General features: G+C 37.9%; 1 protein-coding gene across 3 annotated transcripts in view; it reads right to left on the reverse strand.

Annotated features, from left to right (window-relative positions):
• Window positions 1-25,955, reverse strand: part of Cdk6 (cyclin dependent kinase 6) — a 217,155-nt gene that overhangs the window by 62,636 nt on the left and 128,564 nt on the right. For all 3 annotated transcript variants that reach the window (XM_058582886.1, XM_058582887.1, XM_058582885.1), the window contains exon 5: window positions 2,230-2,339. In XM_058582886.1, coding sequence (XP_058438869.1) covers window positions 2,230-2,339 — 110 coding nt within the window. The remainder of the gene's footprint in view (window positions 1-2,229; window positions 2,340-25,955) is intronic.

Genomic DNA, 25,955 nt, shown 5'->3' on the forward strand with positions numbered 1-25,955 from the left:
GCTGACCATAGCCTCAAAATGCAATCCTCCTGCCTCTCAGCCTCTTGAGTCACTAAGATTATAGGCATGGGCTACTGTGCCTGGCACTTATTATCAGTTCTGACCAAAAGCCTGAACCCAATGTGTTCTACAATTGTTGGATGAAAAGAATTATTTGAAGTACTTTTTCTTTTTTTTTTTGGTACCAGGAATTGAACTCAGGGACACTTGACCACTGAGTCACATCCCCAGATCTATTTTGTATTTATTTAGAGACAGGGTCTCACTGAGTTTCTTAACACCTCGCTTTTGCTGAATCTGGCTTTGGACTCACGATCCTCCTGCCTCAGCCTGTCAAGCTGCTGGGATTACAGTGGAGCCCCACTGTGCCCAGCTGAAGTACTTTTTAAAATAAGAATTTCTGGCCTTAGTTCAGTAATGAATCAGAATCTCAAGGAGTGGCCTGGGAGCCTCACTTGTAAAGACTGTCTATCCCTGGTACTACTGTCATCCATGAAGTTGCCACTGATGACAGTGGCAACATTTTGCTTTGTTGTGCTGCAAAAGTGAAATTCTGGGTAGAGACCCGCTGGCTCTTCATGTGTGCACATAAGAAATCACGCTTTCTCCTTCATGGAACCTTACAGAAAGATAGTAACTTGGGAAATAATTGCTTAGAGGAGGAAGTAACACCAGAAACCAAGGTCCATGTATTTTTAAGGCTGAAACGTCAAGTAGAGGTTTGTTAAAACATAGCTTGTAGGACTCTAGCCCAAGAGTTTCTAATTCACTAGGTCTGGGGTGATGCCTGAGAATGTGCATGTCCAACAAGGTCCCAAGTGATACTAATGCTGCCATCCAGGGACCATGCTCCCCAAACCACTTATCTGGCCTGTTTGGTAAATACTGTGGCTAGGCTGAATGTTACTATTTTTCTTTCTTCCTTTGCAGAAAAACAATGCTGGACTGGAACTCACAGACTTCCTTTAGATTCCTATTCCCCTACTTCTTAGCTGCATGATGTTAGACAAATAAATTGACTACTCCATTTCAGTTTCCTCTTATTGTAAGGATTAAAAAGGTAACACAAAGGAACTGTGTTGGCACTGTACTTGACACAGAGTCGGCTGCCATGAAACACCTGCATATTCTGACCTCCCTGCCACTCTCCCATCCTATGAGCTACAGATGAATTTGCTGAGTACTAGAAGGAGTTCCTAAATTCACTGCATAAAACTTGATTTTGTTAAAACAAACAGACAAAGTAATGGCTGACTTTTTCAGATGAGATCTCATGTAGCTACATTTTGAACATATCACACACAATGGGAATATACTCAGCTTCTCAACTCACATTTTCCCATGGAAACAAAAATAGAAAATAAAGAGATTAGGTTATATTTAGGTTCTCTGTTTAATTTTGACCAGGCTGAATTTAGTACTCAGGTGTGAATTATTTTCCTGGCAGATCTTTATAATATTGTTTGGCTATTTCTTGTGACCTGAAAATCAAACAAATGAGTCACAGGCTTTCAGAATCAGGGCAGCCTTGGAGGGCACTGAGCTTACCCACCTGCCCTGTAAATGCTCCTGAAAGCAGCTCCAATGGATAGTGGTCCAGACTCTCCTTGGACACCCAATGGGAACACACAACCCCCAATCTACTTTTCAGATAATTGTTTAATTATTACACTGCTCCCCCCACTAAGCAAATATCTTTATTTCTTTAATTTCTGTGTCCCTTGGTCCCATTTTTGTCCACTATAGTGTCTAAATACATCTAACCTCTGCTCTACATCGCAGCACCTAAAATATTCTGAAACAGCACTGACATCCTCCTTGCCTATTCCTTTTCAGCTTACTTAGTCTTTTTTCAATAATTCCCACCATCGAAATTTCTGTTAATACATTCCCATGAACTTAACAATCCTTGTCTTCTGCTTGTGGCTGAAGTTCACCTTGAGAATATTTCTTCACTAAAAAACACTCCAGCATGCCCCACTTTCATCATGTCTTATCACCACCAACAAAGACAATGGAAATGGAAAGAAAAGTGGTGTGTTCCTTTCCAAACAGGGTTTCCTAGAGCTTGAAACTACAGTTATACAAAACTGAATGAGAAAGTGGTTTTAGGTAGGCTAAGAGGGAACACCTAGGAACCTCAGATCCACATCATGACCCTCATTGAGACAGGCACGCCATGCTGCCAATTAAACTACTGAAGATTCAAAAAGAAAACATATTTCTTACTTTCTACGAAACATTTCTGCAAATATGCAGCCAACACTCCAGAGATCCACGGGGGTGGCGTAGCTGGACTGGAGCAAGACCTCTGGAGCTCTGTACCACAGCGTGACGACCTGCAATGACAAACAGATGTCAGCATTACTGAGGAAGATGGCTGTGGGCTTAACCTTCTGATTCTAGGTGGCTTAATGACAAGATCCAGTTCAGAAAGAACCCCTATAAATCATATGAGGACACTGATAGATGCATAAGTAAATAGGACTCATCAGTCACAGGCCAGGAAATTACATCATCCCCACCACCTGGGTTCCCATCTCAAATGCTATCTTAACAGGATGGTGAAATAACAAGCTTCAGAAAGCAAGGCAAAGACAAAAACAAAGCAAGCAAATAAAACCCTCTTATCTTAAAACTATTTTTTTTTCTTAAAAAAAAAAAAAAGAAAAACAGGTGATGGCAACAACTCCAGCTCAATTCCGAGGTCAGTGTTGGAAAATCAGAAGATTCCAGTGGCTGCTAGATGGCGACCTTGAAGTCTACAGAGCACCCAGGGCGAGTCAAAACTGCTCTTATCATGACTTTGTGGGAAATCAAAATAAAACCCCCTTCCATGCTGCTCTTTACAGAAAACAAATAAAAAATGGGGAAGAACTTAAAAGATGTAACCCAAATATTCATACCATGTGTAAGAAAGGTCATCCATAGCAGACTCCCCAAACTGGAGAACCCATTTAGTATTGAACAGTATAAGGTAGATGAAACAAACAAAGTGGTACTTATTTCAGCCAGGTTGACAGCTGAAGAAAACATCATGTTAGGGCTTCAGATTTCTGTGTGTACAGGGATCAAGTGCCTCTTATTTTAGGGAGAGAGGCAGATATTCTATGGAGACTTGAAATGAGGATGTATTATTGCCAAATAAAGAATTGGGAATACATAAATTTATTACATAAGCATTTTACATTAAGCAGATCCCCTTATTTTTATTGATCTAACTGTATTGTTACTGTCATTCAGTTTTATGTATTTTATTTTTTGGGGGTACCAGGGATTGAACTCAGGGGTACTCAACCACTGAGCCATATCCCCAGCCCTATTTTGTATTTTACTTAGAGACAGGATCTCACTGAGTTGCTTAGGATTTTGCTTTTGCTGAGGCTGGCTTTGAATTCCCAATCCTCCTGCCTCAGCCTCCTGAGCTGCTGGGATTACAGGCATGCACCACCGCATGTATCTTGATAGTATGTTATTTGATGCATTAAGATGGAGGTGGAGAGTCTCTAAAAATGGCTCCCATCAATTTCCTTGTCTCTTTTTATACATGTGCTGCTTCCCCCATCAAGGGATGGAATTCATTTATCTTCCACTGAATCTGAGTTGGCCTTTGCAATTTGTTTGAACTATAGTTTATGGTGGAAATAAGGTCTAAGACTATCAAAGCTTGGTCATGAGAAGTCCTGTAGCCTGGGCCCTTTCAAATGCTTGCTCTCAAGATGCTTCCTCTTGCAATTCAGATGGCTTGCTATGAGAAGTTTGACTCTCTGGTCCACATACCTTGCTGAGCTGTCAGCTGAAAGCCACGTGAGTGAGGCATCTTAGATATTCAAGACCCACCAATCTCCCAGATGTCTGCAGCCCCAGCCAATGTCACACAGAGCAGGTCTGGCCAGCTGAGTCCAGTCAACCGACAAGACTCTGAGAATAATAAAATGCTTGCTGTTTTTAAGTTTTGGGTTGATTATATGGTAAATTGACTTATTCATCTCATTTAACATGTTTTGCTTCAAATTCACCCAGGGGTTAAGTTTTGCTTAGGGATTATTTAATTGATATCTAATGAAGGATGATGTAACAGAAATAAAACTCAAAATACAAACTGACAATACCAGAACAATTTTTACCCCAGTTATCATTTGATGCCAATATATCTTTCGAACATCATCTCCTACAGGACTTCCACACATCCCTTATGCCCTAGTTACACAATGATTATATCTCTGGTTTTCAACCTTGACTATGACCAGAATCATCCATGGGGCTTTTAGAAAAACTTAGGTATCTGAACCTTTTTTTGTCTCCACCGAATTAGCTCTCCATGAGTGGGTTCCTTTTTTTTTCTTTTAAGTTCTTCAGGGAACGCTCACCCTAATAGGTTTGCGTACTACTGGATTATACAAACATATCCTATAGCTCTTGCCTCCATGATTTTCTTTACTGTTCTAACCTGGGCAACTCTTTTTCATTCTCCTCACCATGAAGAAATTCTACTTACTCCACATGTCCAGTTTGAATGCCATTACCCTCCTGAACTCACTGCTACCTGTAAATCACTGGTGGTAACAGTTCACAGTATGTATTGTTCATGGCTGAGGTGCACAGCCCTGGCTTTATATATGATATGTCTGTAAATGCCTATCACAATACTGTATCCATTGCAATAATAGTGTAACAAAGATGAAAATAATGATTAGTTTATGGCAATTCATCCTAGAAAGATGACTGGGCAAAATTCAATGACTAGTCATTCCCCAAAGAGAAGGTACTACTTTTGCTAAGAAGAGTGTCCAATTCTGGGCTCCAGTTTTTACTTCCATGATTTATTTCTGCTTTATTAATATTTCAATTTGGAGGCACACTTCTTCATTTCTCTGTCATACTATAAACAAAAGCACAGGTGCAAACTGTCCATAAAGTTCCACTTGAATGGTTTATAGACATTCACAGATATTGTGAAGGCACACATTTATCTTTTTACCTCAATTCAGAATAAAATCCAACATTATAAGAGATGAAAATTTTAATTTGAATACAGCATTATTTGAAGCTATTTTAGGGAAATGGATTTCTGATTGATTATTCATCTTAAAAAAACTTTGGAAAGACAGACTACCTTCATTTTTAATACTTTAGCATTTGATACCTATTATGATAACCAAATCAATGTCTGAATAGTAAAAACAACAAGAACAATATTGGTATGTATAGGAAGTTCCCTTTTATTCTTTTAAAAACGTAATTATTACTCAAAATGTAGAATGAATTTTCAAATGCTTTAAAAATGTCTATTACTAATGACCATATGATCATTTTCCTTTATTTAATTAATGACATTAATTATTTTAGTGGATTTCCTAAAATTGCACCATCCATACTTTCTTGGAATAAATCATTCCTAATTATTATTCTTTTCTAAAAATTTAAAAATCTTTTTATATTTTTATTTTTTATTTGTAGTTGGACACAATACCTTTATTTTATTTATTTATTTTTTATGTGGTGCTGAGGATCCAACCCAGGTCCTCGATTGTGCTAGGCAAGCATTCTACCGCTGAGCCACAACCCAGCCCACTTGGCGTATTATTTGTTTAAGATGCTTCAGAATTCTATTTGCTAATCTTTCATGTTTTGATATCACGGATATGCAAACTTTGTATTTTGTTCTATATTTTCGGGGGGGATTGAACCAGGGATTGAACTCAGGGATACTTGACCACCGAGCCACATCCCCAGCCCTATTTTGTATTTTATTTAGAGACAGGGTCTCACTGAGCTGCTTAGTGCCTCACTTTTGCTGAGGCTGTTTTTGAACTCGAGATCCTCCTGTCTCAGCCTCTGGAGCTGCTGAGATTACAGGCATGCGCCACTGTGCCTGGCCTTTTCTATATTCTTGAACAATATAAATGACATAAAAATAATTAGTTATGTGAGGGTTAAACTGACCTGTACCACTGTCGGGGTCTCTGTTAGCTGTGCCCAACAATCTTTTGAATTCCTTCTTGATAATTAGTCTGTTCAGGGTTTAATCTCTTTTTGAATCAATCCTGATTATGGTAAAGGATTCTCCTATGAAAATTCTTTTTTAAAAATTTATATTGTCTACTCTATTTTTAAATTTACTTACTTATTCTAATTTTTTTATATATGACAGCAGAATGCATTTCAATTCATAGTACACATACAGAGCCCAATTCTTCATGTCTCTGGTTGTATACAAGGTAGAGTCACACCATTTGTGTCTTCATACATGGAAAATTCTTAACCTAGATTTAAGAATGTCCTGGCTTAAATCTGAACATAGTATTTATTATAATTATTTTAAGCTCATCTGTTTCCTGATTATACTGATTTTCCCTTTCCCAATATGTATTTTTGCTCTCTTTATATCTGTCACATTTGTCAGGAGTTTGGCTAGCTATGTTATCAATTAAAAAAAAAAACCCTCATGTGAGGTTTTATTGCCATTTTGGGAAGATTATTGTTTTATTTTATAATTTGTTGATTTCTATTTTTATCCTTTTAAATTCTCCCTCCTAGTTTCTTTGGTTTTCTTTGGAACTTTTCTTATTTATTTTCAACTCTGATTACTAACAGAATAATTATTTTCAAATAAATTTTCCCATTTTTGTTCATCTTTTAAGAAATGTTATTTATCTTTAATCCAAGAGTACACTATACTTTGAAGAATTACTTATTTTAAAAAATGTCTTAAATTTTCCATATGGTCAGGTTATTTATGTTTGTTTTGTTTTGTTTTTGTACCAGGGATTAAACTCAGGGGCACTCAATCACTGAGCCACATCCCCAGCCCTATTTTGTATTTTATTTCAGAGACAGGGTCTCGCTGAGTTGCTAAGCGCCCCGCCACTGCTGAGGCTGGCTTTGAACTCTTGATCCTCATGTCTCAGCTTCCTTGGCCACTGGGTTTACAGGCGTGTGCCAGTGTGCCTGGCTTATGGTTATTTTTTAATTACTGGATTTCTAGTTTTATTGCATTACAACTAGACAATGTAACCTGTAAAATGTCTACTTCTTAGAGTTTATTTCTGTTTTCTTTATGATGAAGTACATACCCTTTTTTTTTTGTTCTGTGGGGTATGAGAGGGTACTATCTTCAAAGTGTAAAGTTCTTTAACAACGAAAGTTTTCCTCATACAAATTCTTACTTACATTATTCTATACTTTGTCGAACTCTGAAGGAGGACTGAATTTTGTTTTCTTTTCCCCAGTATCTCCTTTGTAAGCCTAAGGGTTTCTGCCTTATGTAAACTGGCCTTATATTTGGGGTAAGTAAAACTTATTATAACAAAAATATTATCAAAATAATGAGAATTTTTATAGACATAGAATAAATACACAAGTCAGCTACAAAATAAAATGGAAAAAGGAGTCCATTCATAATAGTAAGAAAAAAATGTAAAATATTGAGAAATAAAAAACTATAAATTTACATAAAAGAAAATGATATGCTGCTAAAGAAGAATATAAAATTAAAGCTAAGTAAATGGTGAGACTAAAAGACTAAAATGGGAAAAGTCATGTTACAAAGACAACAGTCATCCCAGGCATAAAAAATTAGGATAATGATTTTGGGAAGAAATTTTAACTTTGATCAAATAGTCCCTCTGGTAGAATAATGCTTAAAGAGCATTAAAAAGAAAACACAAAACTCAATACTAAGACAAGATAGTTGGAGAAATAAGGTTGAGGGAGATTTTCTCTTAATATACTTTAAGGTACAGTAAGTAACAAACTACTAGGTGCTAACAGATTTAAAAACACAACATACAATCCAGGAAGAGACTGATGTATTTATGGGGTTTAATGTTAATGTTAACTGAAATCATCTTCAGCAAAGAATACTGTTTTTTTAAAAAAAGGCAAATGGCAAATGACAGCCTGGGTGAAAACATCTAAAATATATATAAAGTCAAAGAATTAGTATACGTATTACATAAAGAGCTTGTACAAGTCAGTAAGGAATAAAGCACCACCACTGAATAACAGACAAAATATATGAAAAAAGCAATTCACAAGAAGTGAAAATTATAAAAAGACACTCAATCTCGTGTAAGGAAAGAAGACAGAAAGATAAGGAAAAAGAAAAAAAGAAAAGTAAGGAAAGAAACACATTATGATGAAGCAGTATCATTTTTTTGCCTGATTTGCAGAAATGAACAGAATGACAATATTAATAGTTGGCCATGGTATGAATATTTATTTATTGAGATATTTATTTTGGTGCTGTGAACTAAACTCAGGGCCTTGTACATGTTAGGCAAGTGCTCTACCACGTAACCACATTCCTATAGCCCTGAAAGAACTCTGAAACTGCAAATCGATCGGCACAACCTTTTTAGAGTGCAAACTGACAGCATCTCTAAAATTCATAGTGCACATCTTCCTAACCTGGAATTCCACTTGTGAATATCTGTTTTATAGAAATATTCACATTAGTATAGAAACAGATATTCTCACAGATGTTTGTGCCACAGTAATGACCAATAAGGGAACATTATCGAGCCACTGAAAAGAATGAATTAATTCTCATCTTGTGCTCTGTCTCTCCCCAATTTACATTTAATGGTTTCAATGAAAGCTAAGAGTTAAAAGATCTCATTTGTATTAGTAAGACTGGTGCTTAATCTCTGTGATTTCACTGTAACAAAGAGAAAAATTAGATGAAGTTTATATTTATACTGTATTTTGAAATATTAATATTTTCCTAAGGAGACATCTTTTTGGTTTATCTCTGTGCATTTGATCATACTTAAATCCCCAAACTAGAAACAAAACCTCTGAACTGTACAAGTCTTACATTTCTATTTAATTCCCTAATAAAATAATCCCAGAGGGTCTGCATTTAAAAATAACAAATTACTATTGTTTTCAACAGATATAAAAGAATAGCATTTTCTTATAGTCGTTCCCTGGTTTATGTATTATATCATATGTCAAGAGATCTTTCCTAGTTTTAACTTCTTAATTCATATAGCTGTTTTATAATCTCTAACCTAGAGTCCTTCAATTCTTACAATAAGTCACTGTAATTTAAAATATCTCAAATGATGAAAATTTTAAAAATTGTATTCGATACAAAATATGTACCACAACTAAATCTAACGCTAAGCTTTTGAGAGCAAAGTGCAACATATTTTCCTAATGGTAAACTACAAATTCTTTTTTCTTAGGAATTATATTTGTGCCCCTAAATCTTTAGTGGAATACCCCATCACTAATAACTACTCTGTCACTCATAAGTAGAAATTTATTAATTTTTACTTAAAATTTTATAAAGAATGAGCAGAACTGATAAAAATGTTTCAAGGTTTTTGTGCACAAAGCAAGGACATTCAAGAACACAGTCAATTTTTGTTAGAAGTACGCTATGTTAAATAATTCTAAAGGTCCTTAAAAACCAAGTAGAGTGGTCAATTAAGTTTAAAAACATGTTGTGGGAAACGGAGTGCAATACACAAAGATCAACATTTAGGAATCTGTGACAAAGGTAGCTACCAGTGGACACAATGCAGTTGTCTAGTAAGCAAAGATAACAATAGGAACTACAGACAGAGTTTGGAGGCTGGAGCCAGCTGGAACAAAAGCAAATACGATGTTTATTACAATCATTACATGTATTAACAGCCTCTAGAGGTGCTGAATGGATTTGGCAACAGGAGGGGGAGCGGAAGGGGGGAAGGAGTTCAAGGATATTTACACAAGTGAATGTATCTGTTTAAACTGCTTTGATCTCTATTCACAATTTTTTTTTTGAACCAGTTCAATAACAGTATAAGATAAAGTAGAGCCAAGGCCAACTCTGACTCAAAATACATGTCAGAATAAACTGCTCTCACTTAATATTCTGAACAGTCTGTTATTTACGCACCCTTTCACCAAGATCCTGGAAAAGCTGTCAATGCCAGTGGATTCATCCTTATTTGATGGCTGCAACAGCAGAGAAGCAGGGTGTGAACACAGTGCTAGGTGTCTTCCTTTTGTTTCTCTGGATGGTCTCTGCACTGCAGGTAGACCTCTATTTGCCATATGCCTCCTGTTTCTTACTGGGTCTGGCCAATGAGAAGCCTTGGCATGAGTTGAGGGAGAGGGAGAAGAGAGGTCAGGTCCTTAACTCCTTGACTTCCTCCCAGGAGGTAGCCTAGAGCCAGCTGCATTGCCACTGCAAAGTCAGTGTCTACCTGGAGCAAGCAGATGGTTCTACTTGATTCCTTCCCTCTGGATTCCAGTAACCACTGCTTCCCTTTGAGCCTGGGAATGGTGAGAGCCTGGCTGCCATTAAGACTCAAGGTATGACACAATTCTGAGTCCCCCTAAACCAACATTTTTGTAAATTGTGTCTCAGCAAACAAATCTCCCCAAATTTCCTTATTTTCTGTGCACCATCTAATTCCTGTTGGAACCCTGACTAACTCCAAGCCTGCTTTCTCATCTATCAATGAGGACATCTGCATGGGGGACCATAAGGTGCTCCCTGTTAACATCCTAAGCATACATAATTGCTGTGGCAGTGGTAATGAAGACTTAAAAACAGACACACTGTACAGACAGACCCAAGAACTCTACTCTTGGATACCCTTGCTGTCTTTTTTGTTTGGTAGCACCATATGACCGGTGTGGTGCTATTCTCCTCTGGGCCCGCTTCAGTGTGTTTCAAACACCAGTGTAGATAATGAAGACTTTGGATACAATCCTTGACACACTTCAAAATTTTTACTTTTTTCAAAGTGAAGGTTTCCAAATCTGTCTTTTTTCTTCATACTAATACAAAACTCTCTAATATGTATGTTTTTTCCCTATCAAAAATTAGTATGGTTTTGCAAAGTAAAAATTAGTGATAATTTCACTGTCCATATTCATAAAGAATAGTGGTAATGATTTTAAAAATCCAGTTCTTTAAAATTATACATTTAAATTAAGAATATCAGAAAGAATCATAATTTGAATTCTGCCAAGCAGTCTTTTCATTATTATTATTGATGTTGTTGTTGTTATTATTTGGTACCAGGGACTGAACTCAGGAGTACTCAATCACTGAACCACAGCCCCAGCCCTATTTTGTATTTTATTTAGAAACAGGGTCTCACTGAGTTTCTTAGCCTCACAGTTGCTGAGACTGGCTTTGAACCTGGGATCCTCCCGTCTCAGCCTCCTGAGCCACTGGGATTACAGGTGTGTGCCACTGCACTCGGCCAGTCTTCTCATTATAATGCCAGTTATATGGAAATTAGACACCAGTAAAAGTTAACAGTGTTATACCTTGCATCAAAACACAATGGAATCCTCTCAAATTCACTTGTTTGTAATCTAAGGGCCAGAAGGAAATGTTTTGACATATGATGAAAAATGGTTAAGGTCTAAAGATGAGCTCCTCAGGGCAGGGAGTACTGTGCAATAACTGTTCTCATTTCTGCTCTGATGCCTCCATCACCATCTCGAAGTCTGGCTGTCCTTCCTGAGACCCAGAGCTGCCCTGGTTTACCTGAGACTGTGGTTCCTGTTTAGATGTGCTACCTTCCCACCACCTGCTTCTGTGGTTCTGTCAGGGGCACACTCTTTCCCTAAGACTCTGAGGTCCAAATTCCACCCATCTTTTGAGGCCTTGTACACTTACTGCTTTCTCCACTAAGCCCTTCTTGATTTCTCAGCTGGAGGCGACAGCTGTCCTCTGAGCTTCTATTTCACTTCTGTAGCACTTGGTGCTTTCTAGTTTTCATTGCAGTCATGATTCATTGGCCACAATGCATACATAATGCCGTGTATGGAAGGTGCTGGATACATAAATGAACCTCAGAAAACTGCTAGTGGCATATTAAAGACCAATAGAGGCAATCCCCTGGACTGAGGATAATGAGGGCAATACTGTCTAATAATAATTTAGTACCATTGATACTCATGTACCTTTTACAAAAATGGACTTGTGGAGGGAGGGGGATGAACCTATTTGACTCAGGGGATACAAGGACTCAGAGGGCAACAGAAAACACAGCAAAATGCTGAGATGAGTGTTTCCTCCAAGTATAGACCAAGGGTATCTCAGGGGAAGAGAGCTTCTCAGTACAACAGAGACCTGTGTATTGTGTCCAGGGAGAGACAACCATGACCCACTGAAGGTTAAAGAGGTACAGATACTAGAGGTACTTGTTTTCTTCTTCTGAGCTCATATTTCTCATTTTATTAATGTCTAAGCAGATCTACCCCAAAGGGAGCTTCCATTAGGTTCATTATGTGACTGCCCACTCTATGTGAGGCGCTGTAGTGGTACTAGATAGTGTGGTTATAAACTAGGAAGGTAGCAAATCAAAGGAGTTGGCTGAAGGCCAGGGGCGGGAATGCTGTGTAGTGATGCAGAATACTAGAACACTAAGGTTCTGTCCCAGTGTTATCCCAGATTTCTTTAAATAATGGTCTCCTCTAAGGCTACCACCTCAGGCAGTCACTTTTCTCATATGATGCACAATTCCTGTAGTACATCATATGGGGATGTATCTTAAATCCATAATATACCTGTGTTGGGTGTGGTGGTCTGTGCCTGTAATCCCCAGCTACCTGGGAGCTGAGAGAGGAGGATTGTGAGTTCAAGGTCAGCCTGGGTACACAGAAAGATCCTGTCTCAAAACTAATAAACAAAGAATCAAAAGAACTCCAAAACCCCTACTGTACTCACAACACTGCGGAATAACTGACCTAAAACTCCAATCAACTCCTGGAACCATGGCTTAGTCTTCTCAGAGGAACCTCAGGTTCAGAAATGCATGCATTGTCTTTCCACGGAAGCTTGTTTCTCCTCTTACATTCCCTCTCTAAAAGCAAAGCCATCACCTATCCAGTTTCCTATTCGTCTTCATCAATGAAAGCTCCATCATGAACCCATCCTCTCCTAGGTGATTCCAGAAGTTTCCTCTGGGGTCTTTTCCAACCAGTCTGCCTCTTTCTACTCTGCTTTCTCAACCACTGTCCTGCTCAAAAATCCTTCATCCATTCTCCATGGCTTTCCAGATTGATGTCGAGTCCAGCTTGCCCGAGGGGCCCTAATGACTAGGCTCCCATCCTCTCCGGCTTCATCACCTGCCCCTCTGTACAGGAAGTTTTTCTCAACCTGCTCAGAGACTTAAGAGGCTCTTCAAATACACGTGTTGTGGTCATAGGCTGTGGCCTTCCCACATGCTGAGAGCCTTCTCTGGTCCTCCTCACAACTCTGTTCTTAATTCTTGTGAATCCTGTCCTGCCTGGTCTTCCCCAAACACTAGTGATCACAGCACTGACTACCCTGTATCTCCTATATGGTGTCCTGACAGCCACCTAGACCTGAGATTATGTTTCTGAGGGTAGAGACCATTTCTAGGGGGAATTTTTAACCCCAGCACCTTGTAGAACACTGTACATAGGCATAAAATAAATGCATCTCTCGATGAATGTACAAGTAACCAAAAGATAGGAGAATGCAGAGTTCTAGGGTTAGGAGGGAGAACCCAGGGCAGTACACAGGTTTAAATTTATAGACCATGACTGTATCCCCAGACCCATGCCAGGCATTCTGAGAATCTACCAACACTATCTTTAGTCAACAGATGACTTTTTAATAAAGTGCCAGGGCCACTTTATTTTTGTAAAATGAAGTTTTAAAATGCCTGAGGGGACCATGTTTTCCTTCAGGCTGCATTGTTTAAATTTCATCTTGCACTGGTGAAACTTAAAATACCATTTGCTAAATGTCTACTATGTTTCAAGTAACAAACTCATTCTCTTTGTAAAAGTACAGTATAACACAGTTTTGATTTTGACACTAAACAATCATCCACTTGATCTCTCTCTGCCCTCACCATAGAAACCAAGCAAATATTTGTAGACATTCCTTCAACCTTTACAGATAAGTAGAAATGAAAATTGTTCTGAACACAGGATATGGCAGGCTGCATAGCTCATCATTTCCTCTTCAAGTTGTTTTAACTCTTAAGGGAATCTATATGCTTTGGGAGGTCATGTCATTACTCAGATTTGTGATAGTATTTAAAAACTGATTTTTTTTGTTATGAAAAATAGTCAAATGCTTCTAAAGTCTGTTTCTTATTTCTCTTTAGTTGCTAGGTTCATTTTTATACAGGCTGCATGCAAATCTACTGCATGAATCCAAGCAGGTTATATGGTTAGTGCAAGTGATGAGGGAAATGGAAGCATAGTTTAAAAACCTAAATTCAGGGCTGGGCATAGTGGTGCACACCTGTAATTCCAGTACTCGGGAGGCTGAAGTAGGAGAATTGCCAAGTTAGAGGTCAGCCTCAGCAACTTAGCAAGACCCTCAGTCACTCAGCAAGACTGTATCAAAATAAAAAATAAAAAGAGCTGGGGTTGTAGCTCAGTGACAGAGCACTTGCTTAGCATGTGTGAGGCGCTGGGTTCACACAGACACACAAAAAGTACAGTATAGTGTTGTATCACAGGGGAAAAAAATAACTAAGTTTAGGAACACACATTCTTCAACATTTTTAAAATTCTGTGGGGAATGCCTTCCTTAAATGGGAAGGATTTAGAGATCCTTCGCTCTAAAGAACTTCCAAGGTAAAGTTCCTCTGTAGTGTATACTTCCTTCCTATTTCTCACATATACCTCCATCTAAAAGGTTCACAGAGATGCCTGCAGGAAAAGAAAACCAGCTGTGCATTTCCGACTAACCTGGGCTGCCAGAAGTAAGTTTAAAGCACCAAGAATTCTGGGGGTCCCACTAGATTTTATGCTTTCAGCTATGAAAGGCAGGCAAAAAAGAAAATATGCTTCTGAAGATTAGGATGTTTCCTGCTGTTCATTTAGTGAGATTAAAACTGCAAACAAAAAGGAGAAGGGCTCAACCAAGAGGAGGGCTTAGATTGAAGCCTTAGGAATTTTAGTTAGACAGAAGGAAGTATTTTCAGACAAGCCCCATTAAACATCAGAATGGGTTAATGGGGGATTTTGTGATCTCTTCTCTGATTTTTTTCATTTTATTCTTATGCAAGGGTAAAGAAGTAGGCTAGGGAAAGAGGGAAAGAAAAAAATTTGTAAATCACAGATGTAAAGTACTGTGCTGGATTGACTGTCTGCTACTTTATATAATCTTCGGTTTAGTGCTGTAAAATAAGTATTGATGACTCTATTTTTTACAGACAAGGAAGAGGCAACTCACAGAAGCCAAGGACCAATCAGCTGGTAAAAGGCAGAACCAGGAGTTGAAGGAGGGCTTATCTGACTCAGGTTCATTCTCTTTGTTGTGGTGTTTAAATGACCTCAGTTCTTTTTATTTATTTATTTATTTATTGGTCTTTAGCCTAGTTACAATGAAAAAATGTTTGCTATCCACCTCCCCAACCCCCTTCAAAATTTCCACAGCAATGCAGTTTTACCAAAAAGCTGAAGAACAAAAGAACATGTTTTCTAGGATGGGGTATTGCCAAGGATTTCATCAAGATAACCACCAGCTGAGGGGCCAGGGTCAAGGACATGTAAGTGGCGGGATCCAGGATGGAGGGTAGGGAAGGTCTGCCTACCCACAGGGCCAGAAGTCTGGGGCTGTGTGCATGGGCAAATTTCTGCTCTCCTTCCATAACATGCCTTCCCAGAGACCGCAGCATGGTCCGTCCTCCCAAACTTGTTCTCCTTTTGTATTCTATCTCTGCAAACGAAATCACCCTCTAACCAGTTCCTCTAGTCAGACTCTTCCTCAAACTCACCCCTCACCCATTTATACAGACAGTATAAAAGGCTGCCTATTGTTTATAAAACAGGAAAAAAAAAGGCACAGAGGACTACAACTGTGAAAACAGGACAAAGAAGAAACAGGTTAAGAATCTGAATAGTTATCACCTGCCATTTTATAACACAATGCTACCAAAAGAGAAACATAATTAAAAAAAAAAAAGAAAAAATAAATCACAACACTAGGCATAAGAATTTTTCAGGTTTGAACACAGTACGATTAGGTGGATGTCATGATAACACCCCTGGAGTTAACAATCTAACTTTGAAGTTGCTATAAAAAAAAGTCTGATATGTAATATGTGTCTAGGTCTTTATTTTTTCCCTTCTCTATATAAAATGCTTTTCTATACTTATCATATTTTATGTATCTTTAAAATTTAAAATTCATTTCCCATAACTTCTATGAGCAGAGGTGAAGGATCTTTGATAAGGAATATAGTTCTGTAAGTTAAATAGATGATTATGGAATCTATATATTCATTTGCTTGTGATGAGCCACAATGCTTCTCTTTAAACTGTCTCAGTTTCTAGGAAGAACCACACTAATACCAAGGACTTTTCATAGTATTTCTAGGTACATCCGCCATCAAGAGAGGGACATGTGTGAACACAGAAACCAGCGGAAGGCTTCTCACCTAGACTCGGGGCCACACTGCATGCGTGTTCAGGGCTGTGTGGTTGCTGCATGCAAAAAGAACTTGAAAGGAAAAGTAACCCTCCATGTTTGGGTAAAACTTGGCTTTAACCTCAGAACTAATTCAAAGAAACACTGCCTTTCCACTTATAAACATTTCAAAGAAAGCTGCTGCTTTCTAGAAATCTGTGGCAGGTAGTTTTTATCCCTGAAGCTCTGTTGGGACTTTGACAAATGAACTAAGAAGTGATCACAGTGATACTTAAAGTACTCTTAAATCACCATGTAGATAATATACAGAAGACCCACAAATATGGCAAAAATAGAAGCAGGGCTTAGGGATGTCCTTCTTGTAAGCCTTCCGGGACATTTTGAGAGAAGGATCAGCTCCCTGCTCTATACTCCATAGTACTCCTCTCTTATGGACCCAGCCAATGTGCGGTATGACCATAAGAATCTACTTCCATCGCCGTTACTCCCAACAAAACTGAATGCTACTGAAATATTTGAATATTAATAATGTAAAAGTTTCAGATGCTGTTGTATTGTTGTCTTTATTGGATTTCTTTTATGTACAAAATTTTGAAATATCATTATAAACTAAAATATACAAGTTCATTTGTCACTATGTAACCCCAAGCTTAGTTAAGGGCCAAACTAAAGGCAGTGAAGTTATCTGCTCCTTTTGGCACATTTCCCTCTAAAGATGTCATTTAGTTATGTTTCCATCTGTAGTGAACCTACAATCACAGGCATCCAGGCATGGAATTTAAACATGAGGAACCAAGGCAACTACTGGGGGTGGGATTGAAGGACAATAAACTTTGTACACAGGTACCATTTTCCTGTGTCATTTACACACTTAATGACTGCAGAAATGATTTTGTTATTTCTTGGTCTAAACATTTGCAGGGTCCTACTACCTGGTTGGTGGCTGACCTTAGGTGCTAGTGAATGCTAGGGTCTGTTTCCTAACTCTGTGGGGCTTATAGTCTGACTGATTCCAAAATTGAGGTGGCAAAGAAGGAAGAAATGCTCTTCTGTATTTTAAGGTAAACACACTGAATACGCGAGGTTCTTCTTTTAACTTAAGGGGAAAAAAGTAATCCCATCAATGGGGGGAAAGGCGAAGTAATTCCATCAATATTTTCCATTAATAAAGTCACTTTCAATCAAAAGGAATGTTACTCATATTTTGGAGATGATATTAGAAGAATTGATTTGGCTATACTAAGTCTTGATTATGTAACATGCTTGTTTCCCAAAGGGAGTTTACATATGAAAAATGGTTCCAAATTGAGCAAATCTGGGGATATGCTGAATCTACCCCCTTTAAATTCACATTGCACACTGATCTATCACAGGCTCTGAGAAGTCCTGCAGTTAAAAGAAACTTATTTAATTCAGTATTTACCAAGCTAAATGATTTTTATCTCTCAAATAACATCTATTACCATTTTATAGAACCCTTGGAAAGTGCTTTGTAAAGCACTAGTCTATGACAATGTACAGGTTTGGAAGTGCAAGTACTCAAAAATAAAATTTGAAAGGTATCTAAGTATGTAACATAACATCATTAACTAATATAGTCCTGAAAAATAAGAGCAGTTATATATTGCTTTAAAGCAAGCAATATAGCTGGGGGTATAGCTCAGTAGTAGAGCACTTTACCTAGTATGCATAGGGCCCTGGGTCCAAACCCCAGTGCACATATGGAAACACATACATACATACACACAAAGTAAGATATGTGACAAAACGTGGTTTGCGTCAAAAAATGGAAGCACAAAGTGAACATAAAAGTTATAAAGTACCCTTCAGAGTTTTGATATAACCATTTTAGGCTTCAGTTGCCACTATACATTACCATAGATGAAGACAGTGAGGGCATCTTGCTGTGTCTATGTTAACTGTATTATTTCTATGAGCACAGATATACCCTTGTTTAGGTAGAGGCTGCTCCAAATAAATGACTTATTTACTTTTAGTTACTTCTTCATGGTAAAAGTAGAATGTAGAACATTTCTAATTACTTAAACTTCCTGGCTGTTTGCACACCATTGAGGAAGACATTTATAGTATGATTTGAAGTTCACTGACATTTACTGGGCAACAAATCCACCCTGATAGAGACTGAGGCTAAAAAGACAAATAATAGATTGTGCCTGTCCTGGAAGAGTTCATAGCCTAGTGAGGCAAATATAAAAAGACACAACATTAATACAGTATGGCTGGAACTATAATAAGGCATTGAGCAAGTACTATGGAAACTCAAGATGACCTCATACACAGAACGGGTGATTTATTGCTCCTACAGTAAAGTACACATGGCATGCCTCCATATAATAAAATATGATGGCAATCAAGAAACTAATAAATATTTATTGAGCACCTACTGTATACTATAAATCTGTACGTCAGACTTTTTAATTATCATATCACTACTAGTCTCAGAATTTCATATTGTTCTCAAAAGGAATATAAAATCTCTCAGATTCTTGGCCAATTTTATATCTAGAATTAAGAGGGAGCCAAGCTAATGTTTAATTTTACATTTTGGAAATAGTCGAAAGCAAAGAACAGGATATGCATGTAATCTCCGGAATTCATGATCAGAACTCTACTTTCATACATTTCATAGTTGGAGCCAGCAGAGGGAGTAAACCGCTTCAAAGAAAAGCCTCAAGTATGTAGACAGAAATTAAGACTCAGATGTAAAGAAGGCCTTTGGCCAAAGAAAACTTGACTGCAGAGACACCTATTTCAAAATCTAGGGGAGTAATTTAATTACAACTCAAAAATTTGTTAAATATAAGTGCAATAGAGTAACCAGCAATCACTGAGCAAAGCAGAGGATGGATGCATCTTCTTGCTCCAATAAGATGAACAGGACTGAAAGCATGAACTCTCTCATCTGAAAACCAGGGCAATAGAAACTTCTATAAAACAGGTCCCGCAACAAAATCGAATTCACATCAATAGGAAGGAACTTCACTTAAGCACTTGCTCATCAGTCAGAGCTACCATCAGCTAAGTATCTATTGCATTCCAAAGATAAATCCATACACACCAATTACATTACATTTCTGCTTCAATTTCTAAGCTGCTACCTATGAAGCTCCTACCTTGAGATCCTAAGTGTGTTGTAACTCTCACAAGGAGTATTACAAAAAATTCATTGCTTAACACAGCTACACACGGCTAAGCCTTTCTATGACTTTCCTCATAGGGAGTAGTGAGAGGAAAAAGTTTTATCAATGAAAACCAAGCATTTTTACTCCATTTCTGGTACTTTTTTTTTTTTTAATCATCATTGCTTCTTACTGGGTGCTTTTCATACATTTCTCAGTTGGTATTTTTACCACCTTTAATTCACCTACCAAACTGTAAATCTCTCGAGCACAATCCATGCCTTGAAATCTGCACATACCTGGCACTTAGAGCATAACACAGGTCACGCACAGTGTTTGCTTATGATGATTGAAGAGACTGTGAAAAGCTTAATAGCGTATCTGTTTTGCATGGTCCCATCCTCTTTTTTTTCTTTTTGCAGGATATATTTTCCATGTTTTTTTTTTAAATTTTAAGTTGTAGATGATCATAATACTTTTACTTTATTTATTTTTATGTGCTGCTAAGGATTGAACCCAGTGCCCCACACGTGCTAGGCAAGTGCCCCACCACTGAGCTATAATCCCAGTCCCTTCCCTGTTCTTTTGTTGGCATGTGAACCTACAACATATAAATGAAGTATGAGACCTTTACTTTTCTTACCTGAGTTAACACAAAAAGACGCACCACTGGGAGAAATGGGTGTCCAAGCTTATGTCTGGGAATGGGCTGGGTTCACACAGCAGGCTGGATCAGTACTCTCTCCTGCCCTGTCTGATCCTGTCTCCTGAACCATAAGTTCTTCGAAAAACTCTGTCAGTAGCAAAGACTGAAGTGCTCCAAAACACAATCCCCCTCAACATTAGCTCTGCCAGAAGACTTTGATGTCAGTTTTTGAGGGACCAACTCTCAGGTTTGTTTTTTCATTTTACTATTATTCTGTATTCTAATTCATTAATTTATGTTTTGAACTTTTCCTGTTTCCTGTTTAAACAGCTCTTTTCCTAATTAATTTATCACTATATACTTTGATAATTTTTTTTATTTGTCATGAGTATACATAACATTAGTCTTTAAAAAAACAAATACAACAGATGCACATAGAAAAGGATTTTTTTTCTTTTGTCCCTCTTTGGAATAAAGGCTTTTACATTTATAGTGAATCTAGCCATAAAAGCATATAGTGCTATGAATCAGCCTCTGCAAATAGCCTTGGTCATACTGTTAGCTTTGACATACAGTTCACTGTTGTAATGTGAGGTCACTCTTACATGTTAAATGGGCAAGAGAAAAGGGGATTCTACAGAAACTGTGAGAAACTTATAAGGAAACTGAGGTGTGGAAAGTTGATAGTGAATGGTTGAAATGTTGGTCACCAGTGCTTTGGAACAAGAAAAGACCAAAAGACCTCATGTCACCACCTGCTCAGTGTACAAAATACCTGCTCATAATTATTATGTGGTCCTCTATCTGCAAAATACACCCATGACATAACTATCACACAGTATAGGGGGTATAAGACTGGATGGATGAAGGGAAAGAGTTCTGTACTGAAATCTGAAGAACTGGGTTTTAGTTTTAGATAAACTTCTGTAAATTTATTAAAAATAACCTCTGTTTATTATCTTACCAAAAAAAAAAAAAAAAAAAGAAATTTCATATCATTGGGCCCCAGTTTCAACTATACAATCAAGAAATTCATTAAATCATTTCTAAAGTCCTTTCAACCCCAGAATCCTATAATAAATAAATTCTACATGCTCAGTGACATCATCTGGACATTGCACTGTGTACCAGCCAACACATCAGGTTAGTGACGTTGTTCACAGAAATTTGACATTTAAAGAAATGGAACTTTGACCAACAGAAAAACTGAAAGGATGTCAATCAATACCCAATAGCATCTGTGATTTCATAAGGCAAAACTGGAATTCCAAAAGACAACAGAAGAAACTGTAGGAATCGTTTAGACATAGGGACAACAGGAAAAGCCTCTTACCTTTTACAACTGCAGCTACAGACTAGAGAACAATCTTGTCTATGTCTGTGCAATATGGTAGGGGCTGTGGTCCGTCTTGCTGTCTTTTCAGAATCAAGCATTTTTATTTAAGCAGTAGCATACAGTGATTGGGTGTACCTTCTGTAGGCAAGCACTACAATTTATTATACAAATATGTTCACAGTAGCCATTTCAGAAGAAAGGATAAGAGTTTATATGTCTGTCCCTAAAATACAGTCATTTTCAAAGAAAAGGAACACAGCAAAGAGGAAAAATATGGATATATTTTTCTGTCCCTATATACTACAATATGTGAATCAGAATGAATTATTGTCTTCAGAAATCACAGAAAAAAATCACATCAAATGACTGAAATTACATAAAGTTATATAAATAGAAGAATATCTACCCTCTGCAACATAGTAAAAAGCTCAAGCTACACATAATATCAAAGCTACACATAATATCTCTGGAAATTCCGTTCTGTTCTCATGCAACTGAATCAATGAAGGTTATTATGATAATAAGTTATGCTGATAACAAGACTTTTGAAGAATCAGGCATAATAAATGGCAGCACAGACGCCTCAATCATCTTGGTTTCTTTTAAATACTACCAAATAATTCTGGTCCTAGGACCAAGACAACTTAATTGAAAATAAAGAAAAAGGTCCCAGAGTCTTTGTTGGTGTATTATAAGGAACTCTGTGTTTTAAAAAAAGGAAAACAAGAAGGAACGCTCAAGGTAATAAGTGCTTTCATGTTACCAGTTCTCATATCCGAGGGCACTGGATTGAGCTAAAGGACAAAGAGATAAGGGCAATATTGCTAGTTACTAACAAATGGCAGATAAAAGAGCTCTTCTGGGTTCTGATTAAGTGACAGCATTCTACACATTCTTTTGACTTGAGAAAGTCAGACTAAGAGCAGCAGCTAAGTTCCATGTGAAGCACAGCTAAATAAGCGTATCTGCATGCTTTCACATTCTGGCAGGACAGGATTCCTCCCCTTTCATTGAACAGAGACATGTTTTCTGGGATCACAGCAATAATGTGCCTCTGCTTCGGTTTCCATAAAAAAGCATAAATGTATATGCTGCGAGCACAGAGAAGTTTTGTGCTGTGGGACGCGGTGGCTGGGAGCCAATGTTTACAATCCCCTGGGTGGGGAAGGCAGGCTGAAAGGCTCAGGACGGCAGGCTTTAAAAGTCTTTGCTGTTGCCGCCTGTGACCTTCGCCTCTGTTTTCAAAGCAGCTCTCAGGTTAACCCCTTGGATTCTGTGTGCACTGGAGCTGCACAAAGGAAATACCTTTCTTTGAAGGACACCTCTCTCACGCACATCGGTTTCTGATTTCAGCTGGAGCAGCTCAGAAACACTGGATTAAGAAAAAAGCATGTATTCAATCTGCTGTCAGACCCACGGGTATGTTGGGGGGCACTGGATCTGGATTTCGATGAGTGCTGTGTTCTACAAAGTGAAAGTTTCCAGCTTCAGGCAATGGACTCAAGCTTACAAACCAGGGGATTGTGAAACATGAGCATATTTGGTCTCCAGGGGAGAAGGAAGCATCCAATTTATGCAGAAATGCTCTTTTCCCAGCTAGCCAATGAGGAGCGAGGCTATGGGAGTGGGGCTTCCTATTGGGATCTCCTGACCAGAAGAACGGTGCTTAAAATTAAAGACAGGCTAAATTGCTAACAGCCCAACTTAAAAAGCAGCTGAAGAGAAAATGCCAACTGTAGAAACGAAAAGGAAGCTTTCCAGTTGTGAAGTCAAAGCTGACCACATTTGGTTTATGACCACTGTTGTTTTGGTGGGGGCAAATTAGTAAGCTTTTATTCCTAATGCTAAGAAGTAAAGGGCTCATAAAAACTCACCACATGTGTATGTTTTATTATAGATGTTACTAAATTACTCAAAAGAGATTTTTCAATCGTGATGATATTCGAGGTTTCAAAATGTTTTCAGAATGTAAGATTTAAAAGAAACTGGTCTGATGTTAGGGTCTCATGCCTATTTAAAGGAATGCTTCACTCTATGAGAAGGCTTGCAGATTCAAAGATGTCTGGAACCAAACATTGGTTATAATTAATATCAGCACCCCTTTGTTGAATGGACAGCAATTGAATTCTGGGATGCTGAAGGGTGCGATTCTATGCTATATTTGGAGCCTATGAATCCTTAACGTGTTCCCTGCCTTTGAGAGGGTTAAGATTTCTGGAGCAGAAAATGAAAAACAACATACACCAGAAAGTGTAACTGACATGGATAAAAGTCATTAAAATACGTCTTAGGAAAAATCATTCAATTGAATACAAGACTGTAAGAAGAGGATTTTCCCTTCACATTTGGAGTTGAAGCCCTGGTCTTTGTTACCAGGCAGCAGTTCAAACGTCATAAAGTATGTGTGTCCTCTAGTTGGAAGCCCATCTATCTCAGAAGAACGACTCTATCTGAGAGTATTGTTTTTCAGTTTTCCTCGACTAATAATTGGGTCTTAAGTGCTTCTGAAAAGAGTTATTAAAATTTTAGCTTCTCAAAGAAAGCTTAAAAGTAATCAAAATATTGCTCCGCCTTTCACTACAGACCAAACAACCTGTTCTGTGCTGTCTACTATAGAAGTCGATGGTGATTAAGTAAACATATTCAATTCTAATGCAGACACTGAAGTGAAAGAATGTTCTGAGAAGCTTAAAGAAACTTCAGAGCTTCGCAACAGAGAAGATGTAATAACACAGCCTAAGTTTAACACAGGTTTTCCAAGGGCCTGGCATTTCGCTAAGGATTTGACATGTTTCTTATCATTTAAATACTGTAAAAGCTTGTGAGGTAGGCTTTGTGTTTTTTTGCCCATATTCTAGGTAAGAAGTAGATGTTCTGAATATGTTAGTACCTGTGTTACAGTTAGAATTCAAACTCAGGTGTGACCCCAGCCTGCATGTGCAACCACCAAGCAAGGCAACTATGCAAGCAGATAGGTCTCCACCACTCCAGGAGAAGCCCTGGGGAAACTATTTTACTGCCCTCACAATTTGGCAGATATTACAATTACTACTACTAGTAGGGGAGACTCCAAGGCTTATAGATCTTTTAAGAAAGGCGTTGCATTCAGATGGAGTTTTCCCCTGTATTACTGAATTAAAATAAGATCACAAAGCTACAGTACTTTCTCTCTGCAATTGATTTACTAATACTTATTCATTTCTTAAATGGAATCTAAAAAAAGTAGCATATGGGATCATCCCTATCACAAATTTTTGAGTTCTACAAACCAGTTGGAGTATATTTTCATTTACTGGCTACAGGATTTTTAAAAATATTTAAAAACATGTCTCCATAAGTGAATGTTGTCTTAAAAAAAAAAAAAAACTTGTTGTAAACTCAAAGAAAATAACCATTGCCATCTTTTATAATAATGATATAGCACAAAAAGTTTTCAGCTTAGATTTGGTGTTTGAAGCTGCTTCTAAGTAACTAACAACATAACAGCTATCCGTGAACTTTAATTATTGCAATAGAATTATTAGGCACAACCAGTTACAACTGAGCTTCTCCACACGCAGCATAAAGTTAAAACTGTACAAATGAAGCCAAAATATGCACAGCTAAAAGGAATGTTACAGGGGGGCCTCTCAGTGAACAAAGCAAGCTCAGTTTGGCTCTTTTTCCCTCGCGCTACCACATCCGCACATCGTTAGTTGGAAAATTCCTGATATATGCTGTAATTTTTTTGTGCTCTTTTTTCCCCCCCAGTACACTTGGGGCTTTAATGTCCAGATGCCATTTTCCCCCTTATCTGTCCCTGTTTGGGGCTCTGCCAGCTATGGTCAACAATTAATACAGTCGAAGAAAAAAATACAGTACGCTCCCTGGCAACTGGTACAGCCTTGCAGGAAATACCAAATAAAAACTTGATTATGTATTGTTTAACCATTTTGTTTGCCTGTAGGCCACCCTGTCGTCGGTGTAATTCAGACGAGCATGCTTCATCTGGAAGGCCTGTGCGCCGCACCATTGTTCCTGGAGTCTGTCACGCACAATCGCTGGCTTCAGCCTGTGGCCCTCTAAATGAAAGGAGCAGATTTGTGGCAGCTTTCCAACCTGCATTCCTTTTAATTAGTCAACTTGTGGCCCAATGTTATAATAGATAAGTAACCTCTTAATATTCATGTAATTAATTAATTTTTTTCCCTCATTCAGTTATAAACCTTTGCGTGGGGGGAAAAGGCTTTATCCTATATGGGCTCTGGTTTATGAAATAAGTGTGCTACTATTACAAAGAATGTCAGACACCAGGTTTCAAAGATTCTTCATGAGGACCAATTCCAGAAACCACAGTATGCCTGAGCTATGTTTTAAGCATATTGCTTTTGCATTTTAAACTATACCTGAAGTCTTCTTCTTTTACATGTGTGATAATATGTAAGATGAGCTATCTTTTTGCCAGCGTTAACTTGG

The sequence above is a fragment of the Marmota monax genome, unplaced genomic scaffold, assembly GCF_021218885.2.
Source record: "Marmota monax isolate L192 unplaced genomic scaffold, Marmota_monax_Labrador192_F-V1.1 WCK01_AAM20220418_F8-fsc00264, whole genome shotgun sequence".
Taxonomy (NCBI): domain Eukaryota; kingdom Metazoa; phylum Chordata; class Mammalia; order Rodentia; family Sciuridae; genus Marmota; species Marmota monax.